We start from the raw sequence: 19,034 nt of genomic DNA on the forward strand, positions 1-19,034 counted from the left end.
GCCCATACAGCTCATTTACGGCACAGAATTAATGTGAACACACGAGTTTGGAGTGAGAACAAGTGAGAGGGTCTTTGAGTGTTCAGAATAAACCACAGGATATGAATACAAATGCTATCCTCAACAGAGCAGAGTCAAGTGTGCTACAGTCACATCAAACAGAAGATTTATGGAATGGAAATGTGTCTCTAATGCTCCATACCATGGTTTCAGTTTCATGAGTTTTGTCCAATGTAAACCTTTAAAGAATGCATATTTTAAACATTTTTATTAGCATTATTAATGCTAACAATTTGTACAAATGACCATTTATTAATCTTAATTATTAAATACTAAAAATACATTTATTATTATTAGTATTTATACATTAAATAAATACATGAATTAATAAATACTAGCTCATTGTTAAATGTTTATTCAGAATGCATTTACAATTAACTAATGTGCATTATAGTAATATTAGTATTCATTCAATTCAGTACAATTAAAACAAAATGTTATTGCATGCATTAACCAGTTGAACCCTATTGCAAAGTGTTATTGAAATCTTAAATGCCTGATGCAGAGCTACAGTCTTACACAGGAAAAAGAGAACATGTTTGAAAGTAAGTATTTTTATTTCAGTTTGTTTCTTTAATGTTTATGCATTAAATGTGTTCGATATTATAATATATATATATACATATTTTTTTTCCTGGGACAGACACACACACACACAATTCTTTTACATTATTCTTCAAATCAACTGCATAAAGTCTGGATTGATCAATCCATACAAATGTAATCTGAAGACGGTTGTAACCTTTAGCCTGTTCTTTGTCCAAGAGCTCCTGTGTCTGCAGGACAGATGTATTCGCCACTCTCACACTGCCTCCAGCTCTGGAGCGCCTTATAACTGCTTTATTACCACCGCTGCATGCGCTGCGGGGACTGACATGAAGACGGACCGAGCCGGGTGGTCACGACCACAGGGAAACCGAACGCCGTTTTCTGCTATAGCCTAATTACACAGATCTTCAGGATCAGATAGATCGGGCTGTTATCCAGGATGTTATAGCTCATCTGTCAACCTGTGCAGAAGGGAACTGTCCCCTCAGTCGTGATTTCTGGTTCGGGTAAGCGACAAAATCGCGCTTCATTGGATGAAGAGGCCCTGAGTGGATCGACGCCTCGCTGTCAAGGCGAATCTGAGGAAATAGCTATAAAATAGTATTATTAAAGCACGTTACTCGCTTTTGCGCCTCGGATTATGTTGGCGTTTCCATGGACACATCGCGTTGATGCGCAGGTACGCGGTTACACAATCATGTACGGTGTTTTGATGCATGCTGTTGGCTATGCAACCGATATTTTAACACAAAATGTTTTATGATTCAGCAGTTCTAACGCACCACTGCATCTTGTGATTGAGTTTATTTTGAATATCACGCATTTTAGCGCGAAAATATTTTTCTAGATGTCATAAAGGTGCATTATTAGCGGGGCTGACTCGGTGGTTTAGAAATACATATCTGCTGATGAGCGGTTGCGTTAATGCAGCATTGCTGAATATCTGCAGATCATGATGTGAGAATACATGACGAAGGGAATTCCCCGTGTTATCCGATAGCGCTGCTGCATGCTGTCGTGAGGATACAGTCACGGCTCTGTGGAGCTTGTGTGCGCGCATGGGCTTCACCTGCTGATTAATTCATGATAATAACACCTTTATGTGATAAATAGGTTGCATCGCACAAGAAATCATGACGTAATACACACTTGCTGAGTAATAAAAATATATTACACATTAGGCTATTTATTTCATTTAGCCTATTTATTAAATTTTTTCCGACAGCATATCTAGACCAATGTTCAAATTTACATCGATAAACAGATTGGTAAAATGAAATTGGATGGACGATTCAATAAAACACGGAAATTCCTCATTCCCTGATCCAGTGCAAGTGTCTTACGTGTTCTTTTTGCATAAAATTAAACGACATAGGCTACGTTTCAATCAGATTTTTAGTAGCTTTAAAAGTTATTACTAAGTTAGTTAGTGTGTCTTTATAGCAAATAAACCCTAACTGAATTCGCGTTCGCGTGAGGAGGTAACCATAGCAACAGAACGCCGATCTCGATTTTTCTTTTTGAGATCAGTATCAGGCGGTATATTTGGGTTATTATATTGGGTTATACATTTGGATTAGTTATAATATATATATATATATATATATATATATATATATATAGGCTATATATCTTACATAGGCTATATTTAAAAATATATTACATAATTGGCATACATTTAGCTAAATGTGCTAAAGTAGTTGCACAAGAATTTGTGTAAAAAAAAAACTAAAAAAAAAAACCTATAGATATCCCTCAAAAAGTAAACCCTCTGAAAGCCGCTGCATAATTTGCTCCTGATTTTGATATCTTTATTGCTGATGCTGAAGTACTCCCCCTGTCATTCTACATTCATAATGCTGCATCACATTTTCAGATGCAATTGGTGGCAGAGTGAATGTTTGACTGTATTTAAACATTATCTGTGACAAATGAGAAAGACCCCTGTAGTTTATTGCCTACAACCAGTTGCAAGAAACCACTTAGGGTAAAATTAAATAAATAAAAAGTTTTTAATACATTTATGGCATTTGTTAAAAATGGGTACTGATCCATAGAAGAAAATGTTAATCAATCTTTCCAGAAGAAGCTGGGACTTCGGTGATGAGCCCGAAAGTAGCAGACTTCTGTTCAGTTATGAATTGTGCCTTAAATGCTTGCAAGATGCAAGACAAGGCCTGTTACACTGACTGGCAGTAGTGTGCAGTTGCATGTTTGTGTGTGTGAATGTGTTTGTTATATAGAGAGTGGAACAGTAACACTCCTGTGCCATTCTCTGTGCCAGCTCCCCAAGGTGCCCGTTATGTCAAGTAGCAAAGACTGCAGTAACCTCCGCTATAGTGCACAGAGGGGTTCCTGTAGTGATAGCAAACACTGAATTCATGCATAGGTGAACACAGACCTCATTTACTATTTAATGGACTGTAGATCAGGTGTCATCCGCATGCAAACACTGCAGAAACTCTCTGTGCTGACATCACCTCCTGTAATTCGCTCATACACACATGCACGCTCACTCAAGCATTTTTCAGACATGCAATACATTGTCATTCTGCAGTGTAAGACTTCTAATTCAAAGTGTGGCAAACGGCCACTGCACGTATTGCACGCACAATGCAGCGATCCACATTATATGTGGGACTTTTGGAATTCTTCTTGTTTGGTCAGATTTGTTGAATAAATAAGTTCACATTATGTTAGAGAGTGTGGAGTTTGAATGTTTTTATAACCAGCAGAAATATATTATTTAGTTTCTACAATAATACAATAAAACAATACATAATACATGATCAAACATTATAATGCTCAAAAAAATGATCTCCTTTCATCAATTTTATTAGTCTTTTTAGTAACACTATTTTGAAATCTGGAAAAGTTTTATGACATTAATTTTCCCAACTGCCCATGTCTGTGATTTATGAGGTATAAGGAGGATGGCTGAGCTGGAATGTTTTGAAAAACCAAAGATGCTGCTGAGTGCAAAGAAATGACATCCACTAATCCTCCCATTGGTCCTATTTTTACCTGAGGTGCCTTTGGAACTGAAGACCTGTCAAATGATCATAAGAGAGTGTATTTGTGGGGCACACTTTAATAAAAAATTCAAAACTGCATGGTGTCTAGACCATTATTTGGTTAGTGTCTTCATTGGTGCATCGTACTATGGTAGTTAATAAACGAGTTATATCGTTGTATGGGGAACGCATCTCAGTGTACTGCAACCAGTTCAATTCAAACTTCAATTTATGAACAAATGACTCCTATGAACTGGTTCTGTTGAATTCAGATGTTACTGGAATTTTGATGAATCCTTCACTGAATTAACCAGTGTTGTTATTGTTAACTTAATTGAAATAAAGCCGTAATAAAATACAAAATAAATATTAGATGAAAAACCTAAACTAAACATTTAAAAAAAAGAAAATTAGAAATGTTCATTGGCTGATATATTAAAGCAATATAGAAACAAAATTTGGTAGTAGAAATCACAAAAATTACTAAAATGAAAATATAAAAATATAAGCTGATTAAAAATAAAATACTCTAAATATATAATAATAAATACATAAATAATACAAAAATGACACTGGAATTAACTCTCTGAATCGGCCTGAATACTGAACTCAAAATGTAGCAAGTTATATTTACTTAAGGCTCATGAAACTTATGTCTGTGATATTAATGACTGTACATATGAAACTGTTTAGGACTGTAAAAACTTTCTCTTTACTGACATTTCTCTTTCTTTGTTCCTCTCTCTGTCTCTTTGTCATTTTCCTTTCCATTTCCCACATCACTTTCCTATTCCTCACACTTATTTCTTAGCTTATAAAGACTCTTAGATACTCTTCTTGTGTGTTTATCGATAACAATATAAGATTGTTTTGACGATATTCTCTTAGAAGCTGAGGAGTATTGTGTTTGCTAGCTGGAACCCATTGGCTAATCAATTGAAATAACTAAGCTCTTTTAGATTCATTAAAGATTAATTAAATACCTTATTCTCAAACCGTTAAGGTCAATATCCATTATCATAGCCTAGTGCTCTAACAGACGACAGGCCAGAAGAGTTCCCATCTGGTCCTTGACCTATATGTCCAGACAATTACATTTCAGGCCAGGTCTTATCCAGGATTCAGGTCAAGGTTCTCGATCATTCCGGCCTTTTCCTCAAATCCCCATTCAAACACATCCAGTCCATAGACGTGCTTCCACACAGTTGCCACCATTCGCCCCTCTCTCGCCACAGCAGTTCTCCCGTCCAGGCCCCGCTCCAACCCGGCGTCAGGCATGGCGCCTCAGGGGCGGGATCACCTGGCCACACGGGAGACTGCAGGTCGTAGACGGAGCCCAAATGTGCGGCACACACTCAGCCCGGACAACCTTCGGAGCTTAGCTGAGCGTGGTGGGGCCGAGCAGGCTGGAGTTGGACTCCTCCGAGCCAACAGTGATACAGACCTGGTCAGTTCTCAAGGGCGATCCTCACTCACAGCTTCTACTTTAGAGTTCACTATGGGCCGTGGCCAGAACTTGGTCATCTCATGGGATATCAAGGAAGAGGTGGATGCCACAGACTGGATTGGCCTGTACCACATAGGTAAGGCTTGGTGTTATTGTGATCTAAATTCCAGTAGTTCTGGGTTTTGCGATATGAACCAGTCTGTTTGCTCTACCTTACACAAATAAAAACTTTTATGTGCAATTAACTAATAGTTTTCAAATGAGTTTGAATCGATTTAATCCAGTCATGTTGTATGAATTTAAATTAATTTTGTCATGTTTAGATATCTAAGTCCTCATTTTATTTAGTCATGAATTTATCAGTTTTTATATTTGTATTTTTGTTGCTTGTGATAATGTGCCAAGCTGTGGGTTTGTAGTCTCAAAAGGAGACGACATCTTGTAACATGCAGATGGCTTTCAAAACGAGATTTGGGGTCCTTTTATCATGAGGGTGACACTCAATAGCCACATATTTAGAGAAAGAGATGTTAACTACACATGATGCCACATAACTCAAAAGGGGTGACAAACAACACCACCAGTGATATTTTGTCAGGCCAGCACACATACTGGGAACCAGTTAATAAAAAATATTTAGTACATTTTTAAATAATCAAAATAAAACTCGCACAAAAAGTATTCTCGTCGCTTCATAACATTAAGGTTATGAAGGTCATAAAGTTGCAGTCTATGTGGAGGTAAGAAGGCAAAAATATCTTAATTTGTGTTCCAAAGATGAACGAAGGTCTTATGGGTTTGGAACGACATGAGGGTCAGTAATTAATGACAGAAATATCATACTTGGGTGAATTAACCCTTTAATATCTTTGTTAAGGTGTGATACAAAGTTTAAAAATTGCTCACAAAAGTACAGACTACAACAGAGAAACACAATATAGTACAAGTAGAATTTAAATTAAAAGCAGCAGGACTCCACCAGACATGCTGTTAGGCATGTTTACTAGATGATGGCAGACAGATCCAATCACCCTCTGTGCCCTTCAGTCCTCATCCTCAAACACTAAGATCACAATTCTCACTGTCATGTAAAAATATGAGACCGGAGCAAAGCGATACATCTGGGCACAAAGCCACTAACCATCGACTTGAAGGCCAGCAAAACTTCTTTACCTGCACAAGGGTCTTATCTCTTGGGGGCTCCAGGTTTCAACGACTAAGCAAACATTCAGTAATGGCCTCAATGTAATCTCTCCCACTGGTTCATTAGTAGATGACTAATGCTGTGCAATGTAATTTACAGAGCCACTGTATATTATATTCTGCTTGTAAAATTTGTCATCCTTGTGAGGCACTGTTCTGCTAATTTGGTTTATTCTCCTGTGCAGAGGTGGTGGACAAAGTACACAACTTCCTTACTTGAGTGAAAGTACAGATAGGCCTACTGGTCAAATATTACTCTGTTACAAGTAAAAGTTCTAAAGACATATTTTTACTTAAGTAAAAGTACAGACGTACTTCTTTTTAATAGTAGCCTACTTAAGTATCAAAAGTAAATGTCAAAGCATTGTTTTATTATTGTTGCATTGTGTAATACTTACAGTACCTATGCCTCTGATTCTTTGCCTGCCTACCCTCATATCAATATCAAATGTATTTCTAGAACACAGTTCCAGTAGTGGGATTGAATGTGAGATTGAATAAGTACACTCAAAATCGTCCACAATGGTTTCGGACACCTACATGGCTGTTCCCTCAAATAGTGCCCTATTTAAACTTTTTTGGCTTTTAGTATGAATATAGCCTTATAAGTGTGCTCCAAAACAATGACAAAATTCCCATTTAGAAGACCAAACCCAACGTTGAAAATGAAAATGAGGTTGATGTCAGAATCCAACGCCAGATTGAAATTACTCTCCAACATTGGACAGACGTTGTATTGTGGTTGAAAATGAGAATCGGGTTGACGTCAGAAACCAACATCAGTCGGGTTCTGACGTCAACCCGACTTTCATTTCCAACCAAAATGCAACCCCTGCTGTCAAATCATCCCCTGACTGACGTTACTATACCTTCTACTCAAGGACCTTGACAGAATTGTAGTGGAGTAAAAAGTAGCCTACCATATTTGTCTTTCAAATGTAGTGAAGTTAAAGTAAAAAGTTTTCCAGAAAAAATAATAAAGTAAAGTACAGATACTCAAAAAGCGTACCTAAGTACAGTATTCAAGTAAATGCACTTTGTTACTGTCCACCTCTGCTCCTGTGCCACCCATCTGCCACCTTTAAAATGTCCAAAACAGATTCTATAAACCGTTAGACATTTTTTCAGATGAGACCTGTCCATCAAACATGTGGGACTGCAAGAACCGTGGGGTTAACGGTACACAGTGTGGTCACATTGTCTGGAGGCTGGAGGCAGGGTCGTACTTCCTTGAAGGTGAGTGACACAACTTGATGTTATAAAATATTTCATGGACTAGGAGGTTAGACAAAAGTAGAGATACATACTTTTGTAATGGCATGCACTTGTTTTACATTCTTGATGCTCAGACATGTTAGAAATTACTACGGTTATAAATATGAAATGTAATTTTCTTTTTGTTATAAAATATCATGCTGACTCTACAAATATGCTGGGCAGATTTGTTATGCTGGCACTCTTCTGGTTATCTCTTCTAGCTGAGACAAGGATCTGTTTTAAATACTACCATGGAGTCAGTGGTGCGCTGAGAGCCACAACTCCCTGCATCACAGTCAAGAACCCCAGAGCCTCGGTCAGTGTGTGTGTGTGTCAACAGCAGATATTATTCCTGTGTAAATAGACAGCATTATAGCTCACAAAAACACATGGTGTGATAAAGTGCTTGGCTTTTTTTAATCCAATTTAGTGTAAAACAGTTGTTAGTCTGATCAAATATTAAATCATACAAGATATAATAAAACACTTCTGGTGATTCATTACTGGAAATGGAAGGTCAAGCACATGGCATTGTGGGATGAGGTAAACAACACAATGTGCTGTGGTTTTACAGATAATTTCCATTATACAATGCATCATACCATCATACACATGACGTGAACACAGCATGGAACAATACCATTCAAATTTTTGGGTCAGTAAGATTTTTTTTTTTTTTTTTATAAATTATGTTGCACTAAATTGATCAAAATGATAGAAAATGTATTTATAATGTTATAAATATTTTCATTTTAAATAAATGCTGTTCTTTTGAACTTTATTTTCATCAAAGAATCTATATATATATATATATATATAGAGGCCTATATATATATATAAATATTATAATAGAAAAGAGTTTCACAATATTACTATTTTTAAGGCCCGTTCACACCAAGGACGATAAAGATATCGTTCTAAAAATCATTCTAAATAGAATAGTCCACACGATAATGGTAACAATATTGTTGGAATCACTTTTTCAAAACTATTTTTTCCAACTAATAAATTATAAAAACAAGACAGCCAATCAGAATCCATCCTGCTTTAAAGAGCTCGAGCATTTAAAGTGACAAAACTGCAGCATGGAATATCGCCCGTTGGTGTGGGCACTAATATAATAGTTAGTATAGTTAGTTATTTTTTAGTGTTTTTATATGTTATTTTGATCAAATAAATGCAGCCGAGGAGAGCATATTCTAAAATCTTGCCGACCCCAAGCTTTTAAATAACGTTAGTGTTTTGGTAACGTTAGTTTTTTTTATTTCAAACATAGTTTTCACTGTTTTTAATTCAAAAACAATTGTCGTAATTATACTGTCTTTACTGGCTCACAATATCTGTGGAATATTGAACATGTTTACTAGCAGATGATATTATAAACAGTACTACTGTAGCTGTCTTGTTCACTACAGGTCAGATTGGTAAAGGTTACACAGTCTATGAGGTGCTAAGTGCTAAATGGCTATTTGACTGCAGCCTCACATCATGTATGTTTGGAGGTCGGATATTTCTCAGTTCCCATAAGTGCAGGCCATTTATCATGTCGTTGGATGGATGTAGAGGAATCAGTCATATGGGAACTCTCTCCTCAACACCTGCCTTCCTGTAGAGTTTCTACTCTATTGAAACACACTTGAGCCAGATAATCACTCTTGGACAGTATATTTCTGTGTCAAACCTGAGGATACAGGATGACTACAGTGAGGAATTATTAATGATAAACTATTAAGATACTAAGTTATTATTAATTATTATTTATCACTGTAAGTCTATGTTCAGAAGAAGGCTATAGGTGTATGTAGCCACTCATATGTCAACGATATCTTCTATAGGTCGACGGTCAAGATGAAGGACAACAAGCTTCAGAGAGCAGTCGAAAATTGGTCAGCTTTACCCTATCAGGTGTGTAAGAGACAAAGAGGATTTAACTAAATGTCAATGACTTATGACGTTATCCTACTCCATAGATGTATCCGTGCGGTTTACTAATTACTGCAGTTATTACTAATTAGACTGTTGTTTGTTTTAGATATCCGGGCTGTGGGGCTGAAGAAGGGGATGTTTTTTAACCCAGACCCTTATTTGAAAATGAGCATTCATCCAGGCAAGAGAAGTTGCTTTCCGACCTTTTCCCATCATGGCCAAGAGAGACGATCCGGCATTACAACTAACACTACTAATCCTGTGTGGCATGGAGAGGTGACACACACACACACACACACACACAAGAGACACATTCTTGTTCACAGTCATGAACTGAAAGTTGATGATGTGTTTGTTTTCAAATTCTCTCTTTGCTTTTCCATGTAGAAACACACTTTTGTGGCTCTTATGACAGACGTATTAGTGATTGAGATTAAAGACAAGTTTGCTAAAAGTCGACCAATTATTAAACGCTTCCTGGGTCAGTTGAACATTCCGGTGCAGATGCTGCTGGAGAGACATGCGTCAGGGTGAGTGTCATAGTGATCGTCACCACACCACAATGTGTGATCAGTAATACACACTTTGGGGTTAGTAAGATTTTTTTTAAAGAAGTTATTACTTTTATTCAGCAAGGATGCATTAAATTGATCAATAGTGACAGAAAAAGCCATTAATAATGTTACAAAAGATTTATCTTTCAAATAAATAACTGTTTTCAACGTTGATAATAAAAAGAAGTGTTTCTTGAGCACCAAATCAGCATATTAGAATGATTTCTGAAGGATCATGTGACACTGAAGACTGGAGTAATGATGCTGAAAATTCATATTCAATTATATATTAAAATATAACCATATAGAAAACAGCTATTTCAAATTGTAATAATATTTCATATACATATTTTCTACTATTTTTATTACTTTTGTACTGTATTTTTGATCAAATAAATTAAGCCTTAGTGAGCATAAGAGACTTCTTTCAAAAACATTAAACAAATCTTACTGACCCCAAACTTTTGAATGGTTGTGTGTCAATTAATACATGTTTATATGGCTACAGGAACCAATCACTGAGCTTCTCTCTATGCCGTCGTTTGCCCACTGATCATGTGAGCGGTCAAATGCACTTTAAAGTGGATATCACATCTATAGGCCAAGATGGTGAGATCACATACAAACACATTTGGTCTGGCTCAGCTTATAGCTACTAATTTAAAATGGATTTGAAATAACTTGTACCCACCTCTCATAGATGTTTCCCATGAGACGATTCTGGGGGCAACAGCCCTCAATGGAGCTCCTGGAACCCCTTCAGATGATGAAGAGCTGCCCCGTCCTCTCCAGGTCCCATCAGCAGGCCCTTCACCCACTGGCTCCCTGGGTTCCCATAGAAATGGGGAAGGCAGGAGCATACCATCCCCAGACACAGAAATGTATGGAGCCACCCTGGATGATGAGGCCCCTTCTTCTCCAGACCTGCTCCAGGGTTCCTTCAGTGAGCAGCTTGATTCCATTGAGGCCCCTAAGGGCCCGGGCGATAGGCCTTTTGGGGCAGCTTCTCCCAAACTGCGATCCAGCTTTCCCACACACACACGCCTCAGCGCTATGCTGCACATTGACTCTGATGAAGATGAAGAGAGGTCCGCTGTTACGGAAGTCACGCATCCAACATTTAATGGTGTTTCAAGGACTCAACAAACACCTCCAAAACCACCAATTACACAACCTGCATGTGAAGGATCTGTAGAGGAACCCCCAGAAGAGGCTGGGCTGGAGTCTGAAATAGAGACTCTGAATATAGAAGCAGAGGTGCCTCCTGAGCCTGAGGTCATGCCGAGTTCAGTCGCCCCTGAGGTGGAAACTGCCAGTTTGATGGAGAGGCAAGAGGAAGAGGAAGTGGAGGCAGAGGAGGAGGAAGAGGGACTGGCACCCAGTGAAGAGCTGGCAACTGAAGTTGATATTTCTTCAATGGCATCTGACTGCTGCCCGGTCCCTACATCTGCTTCTCAGGTCAGTTGAAGATTTACTGAAAGGAAAATCTGCAATTTAACTGGGTCAATGACATACAGTATAAGAGTGTCCAGATCGTTTATAAATCTAGTTTAAAGCAGTGTTGTCATTGTTAGCTAAAACTAATAAAATAGTTTTAATTCAAAAATAAAATATAAATTGATAAAATATGAAATATAAATAGATGAAATTTAAAATGACTAAAACTGAAACAAATCAAATATATCAAATTATTTAAAAAATAACGAATAAAAATTACAAAAGCACATAACAAATTACTAAAGCAAACTAAACTTAAAATGAATACTGAAAATATAAAAATAAATAAATACTATGATAGTGTATAAATAATAATAAAATTGAACTTGTTGTTAGATCTTTGTGTTCTTGTTGGAACACTTGTTCAAGAAAAAAATTCAGTTTAAAGACTCCACAACTGTCATGCTGTGTAACCATGAAGTAAAAAGTAATAACATATTTATTTACACAATGAATGTGTATTTTAAAATATATCTTATTAATTGCTCCACAAGTTGCTCCACTTGCCTTGTCATAAAAAGGACAAATTCCCTAATATTTTTTTCTGCATTTTTTGTTGGTGGCACCACATGACTTTTAAAGAAATAATAATAAAAGATTGTGACAAACTCCATAATATAGTTTGTTATTCTGAAATGTCATTCTTTTAAGGAGTATTTATTTTTGGATAAATGAGTATTTTTTTATGATATCAGGACTGCTTAACCACCTGATATTTTTTATATATGCCCTAAAAATCTAAATAAAAAAAATAAAAATCATATGATTAGAAATAGAAATCTATGAACTGCTTTGTATTGTACATTGTATTACTGTATTGTATTATATTGTATGTATTTATGATTAAATTAATTGGTAGGGAAACATAATGAGTGTCACATCATCATCAATCCAACTGGTTCTTGCACTAGACCTGAAATGTTTGCTGCTAATAAAAGCAGAGAGAGGTGAAGGTAATCTTTCTCTATGAACTTGATCTTTATAGGAGGCAGAACAGGGGGCAGAGGCAGCCATTGACCCAGGGGGAGAAGATCTTTCAGATGATCCACCCACAATTTATGAAGTTGCTGAGACTGCTGAAGAAACCCACCCAACTAATGAGCAAGTGAGGGACGCTCCAAAACCAGAACCATCAGCCAATGAGGAGGAGGAATGTGAAGATGTGACCGAGGACACAATGTCCAGAAGGTGGAGCCTGGAGGCAACAGCAGGTGTGTCACAGGAGGACGAGGAAGAGGAGGAGTTAATGCCATCAGGTGACGGAGAATCTGGGGATTCTGAGACCTTCGTTACCGAGACTGAATCAGAATCAGGTATTCACCGAACCATTGAGCTGGCCTTCGCTTGACAATTAATTTTAAATGGAAAATGAATCAAATATCAGTTTGGAAATACATCCTGATTCTGTATGTAAAATGTTGCACAGGTGTCCCTCAGATAAATGGAGACCAGCGTGTTAGTTCCCTGCCATCTGTAAGACAAGACGTCCACAGATACCAGCGTGTGGACGAGCCCTTACCTCCCAGTGAGTGTGTGTATGTGTTTCTGTACATTCGCATGTGCTTTTGCTGTTGTTTATGTGTCTGTAGATACTTTGCTTATGTGTGTTTGTTTGAAAAGGCAATTTCGCCAACTAATGTCATTTAGGCTTGATGACTCAATCAGGCACCATCACATCCTACTCTCCATTCTCATTTCCAACCTTTCTTTTCTCAGACTGGGAGGCTCGTATTGACAGCCATGGCCGTATCTTCTTTGTGGATCATGTGAACCGCACCACCACGTGGCAGAGACCCACTGGCCCACCTGCCCCACAGGGTCTGACCCGCTCCAGCTCCATACAGCAGATGGAGCAACTCAACCGCAGGTTAGAGCTCATGAATATTGAAAAAAAAATAATAAGAAGAAATATAATCATTTAAATAATAACAATTAACCTATGGCTAAGCCACGCCCCCTCCACTCACTCGGTCAAACAGTCAACATTTGGTGACAGGCGCTGTGGCAGCTGTCACAGTAGGAGACATTTCATGGCAATTGATGATTTTGGAGACAGAAAGATTATATATCATCTCAAAGTCACCAAAAGGGCCTTAACTATGCATTGGAGGGTTATATTAATATTTGTATTGTTGAGAAGGTCGATGAAAAGCTTCAGCTCCAGGCAAAAATGTACAGGTCACAGTGTAAACGTGATAAACCACATCTCGTTGCCATCACCATCTCAGACAACAAGATAGAGGATCAGCATTGTTCATGCACTGCAGTATTTACATGAATCATTCAGCACAACATTGCTAACATTTGTTATCTCGGTTATTTACATACGTTTATATACGTTAATGAAGGTGTATTCACACCTGCCTTGTTTGGTTCGATTGAATCGAACTCTAGTTCGTTTCCCCCCTTGGTGCGGACCTTTTGGGCAGGTGTGAATACAGCAATCGAACTCGGGTGCGGACCAAACAACTAGTGATGTTAGGTCTGACACCGACGCTCCGAAGCTTGCTTCAAACTCGATCGGTCCTTGCAATGAACCACTGCTTCGGAGCTTGTATCATTACGTCACTAGTCACGTGAAAATGACGTCTGAAGCAAACACACTGGTTCACTCCTGTAGTGAACCACCTGACTGCTTTGACAGCCCAATCCAGTGTTGACAGATTTGAAACCTGGCGGCTGTATTTCTTATAAAAGTGAAGCCAAACCATGGCAACACCGTGGGTTGTAGTAGTCCGTGTTTGGACTGGCGTTATTGTTGAGGAGAGTGGATTTTATTTTTTTATTATTAATTAGAGAACATATGAACATTGTTACATAAAAACATGCATCAAAGACAGAAACTTCAAAAACCCTCTGCTACATTATACAAGTACAACCAGTTACACAAGCACATCCTTTTCAACATACAAAAATAAACATTATGGAATTTTATTGGTTTTCATAGGAATGTTATTGGTTGTAATGGGAATTATAGTGGTCTCTGTGTTGGATTATATTGATAGGGGCATTAAACCCTAATGGAATATGTCCCAAACACACTACAACAAATAAATTATTTTATTTTATTCTTTTATTTATTATTTTATATTTTAATTCTATTATCATTTTAATAGAAACCATTAGAATTTCTGTGATGGTTTCCAACTTTTTTTAAGCTGGTCTGATCTTCTGTCCTTGTCTAAAGAAATAATTACACACACACATCATGCTTAATGTTTTATTCTCAAGGTGAACACATGGAATTCATCAGTATCTGTAAAATTCACCAACATAAATGAGTTTCACAGCACTAAGACTGTTTCAGCTTTAATCGCCTCGGTAAACACGTAATAAACGGGGCGTTAACATAAGCCTACTTGCATTTTATGGTTGTCAGCTTTGTTGCATTACATTTACTTCACCAGGAGATGGTGCTGCAATTTCTATCTGAATGAAGCTTCGAGTAATGAACCATTTTCGACACAATTGTATCAGAAAGCAATAATGCTTCGAAACGCTTCATTTGGCCATCACTACAAACAACCGAAACGAGACCCAGCTGAAGAGGTGGTCTCGGTACGGTTCCAAACGAACTCTGGTACGGTTCGTTTACGGTGTGAACATGAACCGACCCAATTGCAAGAAAGCACTGCGCTTTTGAGTTAACAGGCTTCCGTAGTCGGAGATTTTGGCTTAATGGTTTGTGTTATTGTTGTTCAAGTGCGAAAGAGAATTCCATTCCGGCGCGCTGTTTGGCCACACGCTGTTGCGCGTCTTTCCGCGCGTCGTGTGTGCATCATTGGAATGGAATGAATGAATGAGTGTGTGCATCAGGACATTCACATACAGAGCGTTCTCTTTAGTCTAATCGCGCATAGATGCAAAAAAAGCTTTTGCAGTTCATATAATGTAACGATAGTTACAATACAAGGATGATGCTGCGTTAAACTGGACAAACTTAATCGCAAGCGTTAACATTGACAGCACTTGTCAGCAGTATACAATAAGAATCTCATTATTTGAATGTGTGAACATAGCCCCTCTCTATGAATGAAAACTTTATACCTTATCCGTCTTCTGCGCAGTTTCTTCATATTGCGTTTGTACAGAATAACACAAAATTAGTCAAATAACAAATATTGCAGTACGAAATATCTCCATGCTGAGCCTTTTTTGCACTTCCTGATTTCCCTACTTGAGAATCCTTGTCCAATGAATGGACGGTCGTGTGGTTTTGTTTACAAATTTTGGTTCACTTGCAAAAAGAGCAGTGTGAAAGCGAACCGTACCAAGAAAAAAAAAAAAAAAATGTATTTGGTCCGGACCAAAGCAAGTGAACTATCGGACTGGTGTGAATACACATGATGTAGGCCAACAACGCAGCTAGAAGCTAACGTTACGTTAGAGGTGTTAAAGATTACGTTCAAATACGTTGTTTGTCATCCTTGTTTAAAGCTCCAGTCGGCAAGTCTGGCAGATTGAGTGGATTCAGGAAAATGTTGAATGTTTACAACTCTCATGCCCCTCCCCCACTATCAACGGATACCCTCCAATCCAGTTCATGCTCGTCAGTGCGTGTGCACCAGATTTTCAGTGAACGCCAGGGCTCTCAAGTGTCACGCATTGAGCGTGACAGTCACTCATTTCGGTCTTTTGTCACGCTCTCCCGCCACACATTGTTTTTCTCACGCTGAAAAACTATTTGAAATATATTTAATATGCCGCAGCGCCCAAAACTCTGGCCGCGCCGCTCTCACTGTGGAACCGGCATGAATCAAGCGTGTTTCCTCTGGTGTTGTTCGTCGAGCTACATAATAGCCAATCAGAAAATAGCACTATTGTATCTGGGTAAGATTTAACGCAACCAATGACAAAAATGTATCCAACCCCCCATCGGCTGGGTGTCACTCTTACCTGTCTTTAAAACTTGAGAGCCCTGGAACGCGCCCGTCTCATCAGCATCCATGGAGTATTTGGAGGTATGCTGTCCTGGCTAATCTACCGATAGATTGCAATTGCTAACGTCATTTATACTCTAAATGAGCGTACTTGATTTTCCGCCATCACTCTTCGTTACTGCCGAACTTCCGCGAACTTCAGGCGTGTGCATGTGATTGTAACGTGCGCGAGGGGTGGCGTGTGCCCGATCTGTGATTGACAGTCAGATCTCACACCCCCCTGCGCTGATTGGACATGATGAACCGGGAGCTGTGGATTTTGCAAAACAAATAACACGCTCCAGGTGGAGTTAGAAGCTCGGGTTTTTTTCTAAAACCACTTTATTTATGTTGTTCTGTCAGATTATAGTGTCAATTTAACTGAATATGATCAAAAAAATGTTGCCGACGGCAGCTTTAATTGTTGAGGTTGAGATGTTTGGGAAAGGGTAAAAAATACACACCGTCGCCCAGCCTCTCGGGATAGCTACCGAGTGTCGGAGTTGCATGTACCCCATGCACACCGTTTGACCATTTTAAACTTAAAATGACAAGAAGAAACATATAAAAATGAATGAAAACTGACTAACTGCAATGCATTTCAATGGATGTGGAAGCAGAGAATGTCCGAGTGTATTGGGTTAGCTATGCGCACTGATTGGCTCATCGCGTTTGGGGGCGTGGCTTAGCCATAGGTCAATTGTGCACATTCACTCATTAATGAGAAGTTACTGATCAGATACAATATGGTTTTAGTTGAAAAATATTAAGTTATGACTGTTTTATAAGCTCACGTTCCACTTCCACTGGATCAAAACTAACCCTGGAATAATATGAAAGGTGTATACACTATACAGTAGGAGGGTTAATGCATTACCGAAAGTGTGATTGCTGTATTTTCTTTCTGGCAGGTATCAGAGTATTCGTAGGACAATGACCAGTGAAAGGTCTGAGGAACCGAGAGTGGATGATCCTCCTCCTGAAGAAACAGACCTGCTGTCCCACTCCATCTCTGGTAAGCTGTCAATCAAAGTAAGAACTACAGATTATAGTGTCTGGAAAAGTGAATGAATGCTCTGCTGAGATGAATGTAAGATGACTGAGGCTGGGCAGAATGAGAGGTTGTTGTTCAGTCTGTGTTTGTTGATGTGTCTGTTCTCATGTAGAATACCGGCGGGACGGCTTTATGGGTCAAGCCAGCTCACGTTCTCGTCTGGCTTTGCTGCTTCAGTCTCCTGGTGCAAAGTTCCTCTCCAGTCCAGACTTCTTCTCTGTTCTGCATTCTAATCCTGTGAGCTAAAGCACACAGAGACACAGATATCAGTGCTTACACGCACACCTGAAACTAAGTCATTGATAATGTATAGCCGGGCATTATTACAAAACTACAGAGCCCCGCACATTACATGTAGGGGAAACAACTAGATTGTGGCCAAAAAATCTCTCATTTTAGATCAAATTTGGCCAGAATATAACTAAATTAAACAGAGGGAATGAATTAGTAACTATAGTTAACTAAAACGATTTAATAAAATAATAAAATGAATTAATGAGTCATTGGAGCAAATTCTTAATTTTTTCTTTCCTGTGTCAAATGCGTGGCTCTGTACAAAACAAACCCAGATGGCAAGTGCAAAACCTAAGTAATGACGACGGACTCAACATTATCTAGCTTATTACATGGCTACTTTCCAAAAAAATACAGGGACATGAAATATTGAATTTTTAATTGAATGATGATCTTACTTGTAGATTTGCTTAAAGCTTGTGCTATAAACAAAATAGTCTATTAGAACATAACACTGCCTAGCAACAAGACGGATGCTGCAGCACTATTACAATTTTAATTTATATTATTATTATTATTAATGTTAATGTATTATTAATATCCAAGTAACAGTTTTTTCGGGACTACTTAGCAAACATATTTAGCTACATTGTAAAATGTCTTCCACTATTTTAAGATCTGTCTCACCCATGTCTTTGTCTCTTACATAGTTTTTCTGAGCAATGTTTTCATCTTATTGCTTTAAATGGGGACTCCTGAGCTTCTAGACATCTAGCAAAGGTTTTATGCTCACTGTTTATTTTCAAATACAGAAGTCCTCTCAGATAATTTTTACTGTATTCGGTAGCTGTGTTTTGCCAATTTGCTACTCCAAATTGCTATGAAATTAGCAGTGGCATTTTGCAACAGATAATGGTCAAGTATCCAATGAGAATGAAATATTCAGAGGGGCATGCAATAATTTTGACACATTTCCTGATTAGATCTCTTTATTTCACTTTCAGAGTGCCTATCGCATGTTCACTAGTAACACGTGTCTGAAGCACATGATCAGTAAAGTTCGACGGGACGCCCAACACTTCGAGCGGTACCAGCACAACCGGGACCTGGTAAACTTCCTCAATCTGTTCTCCAACAAGCAGCTGGAGCTTCCACGGGGCTGGGAGATGAAACATGACCAAACTGGAAAGGTGTGTGTGTGATTTCTCCTTCTGTAATTGTGCTCTTGTTCTGTCTTAGGGGCCTTAGACCTGCATAATAGTAGTCTGACAGAACAAACTGTACAGACAGAAACTGAAATCTGAGTTAGTATGTTCATGT

The 19,034-nt window shown here is 38.3% G+C and overlaps 1 protein-coding gene across 4 annotated transcripts in view; it reads left to right on the forward strand.

Annotated features, from left to right (window-relative positions):
• Positions 1 to 777: 777 nt before the first annotated feature.
• hecw2a (HECT, C2 and WW domain containing E3 ubiquitin protein ligase 2a) overlaps positions 778 to 19,034 on the forward strand; it is a 28,096-nt gene continuing 9,839 nt past the window's right edge. For 2 of the 4 annotated variants that reach the window (XM_056251993.1, XM_056251996.1), the window contains exons 1-15: positions 778 to 1,288; positions 4,435 to 5,206; positions 7,402 to 7,509; positions 7,752 to 7,846; positions 9,366 to 9,435; positions 9,563 to 9,732; positions 9,844 to 9,986; positions 10,519 to 10,619; positions 10,711 to 11,468; positions 12,493 to 12,820; positions 12,934 to 13,038; positions 13,224 to 13,374; positions 17,338 to 17,441; positions 17,593 to 17,717; positions 18,719 to 18,904. In XM_056251993.1, coding sequence (XP_056107968.1) covers positions 4,900 to 5,206; positions 7,402 to 7,509; positions 7,752 to 7,846; positions 9,366 to 9,435; positions 9,563 to 9,732; positions 9,844 to 9,986; positions 10,519 to 10,619; positions 10,711 to 11,468; positions 12,493 to 12,820; positions 12,934 to 13,038; positions 13,224 to 13,374; positions 17,338 to 17,441; positions 17,593 to 17,717; positions 18,719 to 18,904 — 2,751 coding nt within the window. In that variant the 5' untranslated portion in view covers positions 778 to 1,288; positions 4,435 to 4,899. The remainder of the gene's footprint in view (positions 1,289 to 4,434; positions 5,207 to 7,401; positions 7,510 to 7,751; positions 7,847 to 9,365; positions 9,436 to 9,562; positions 9,733 to 9,843; positions 9,987 to 10,518; positions 10,620 to 10,710; positions 11,469 to 12,492; positions 12,821 to 12,933; positions 13,039 to 13,223; positions 13,375 to 17,337; positions 17,442 to 17,592; positions 17,718 to 18,718; positions 18,905 to 19,034) is intronic. The other 2 variants (XM_056251995.1, XM_056251997.1) reach the window with 2 other exon arrangements.

Source organism: Rhinichthys klamathensis, unplaced genomic scaffold (genome assembly GCF_029890125.1).
Source record: "Rhinichthys klamathensis goyatoka isolate OS25496 unplaced genomic scaffold, OSU_Roscu_1.1 h1tg000090l_1, whole genome shotgun sequence".
Lineage (NCBI taxonomy): Eukaryota > Metazoa > Chordata > Actinopteri > Cypriniformes > Leuciscidae > Rhinichthys > Rhinichthys klamathensis.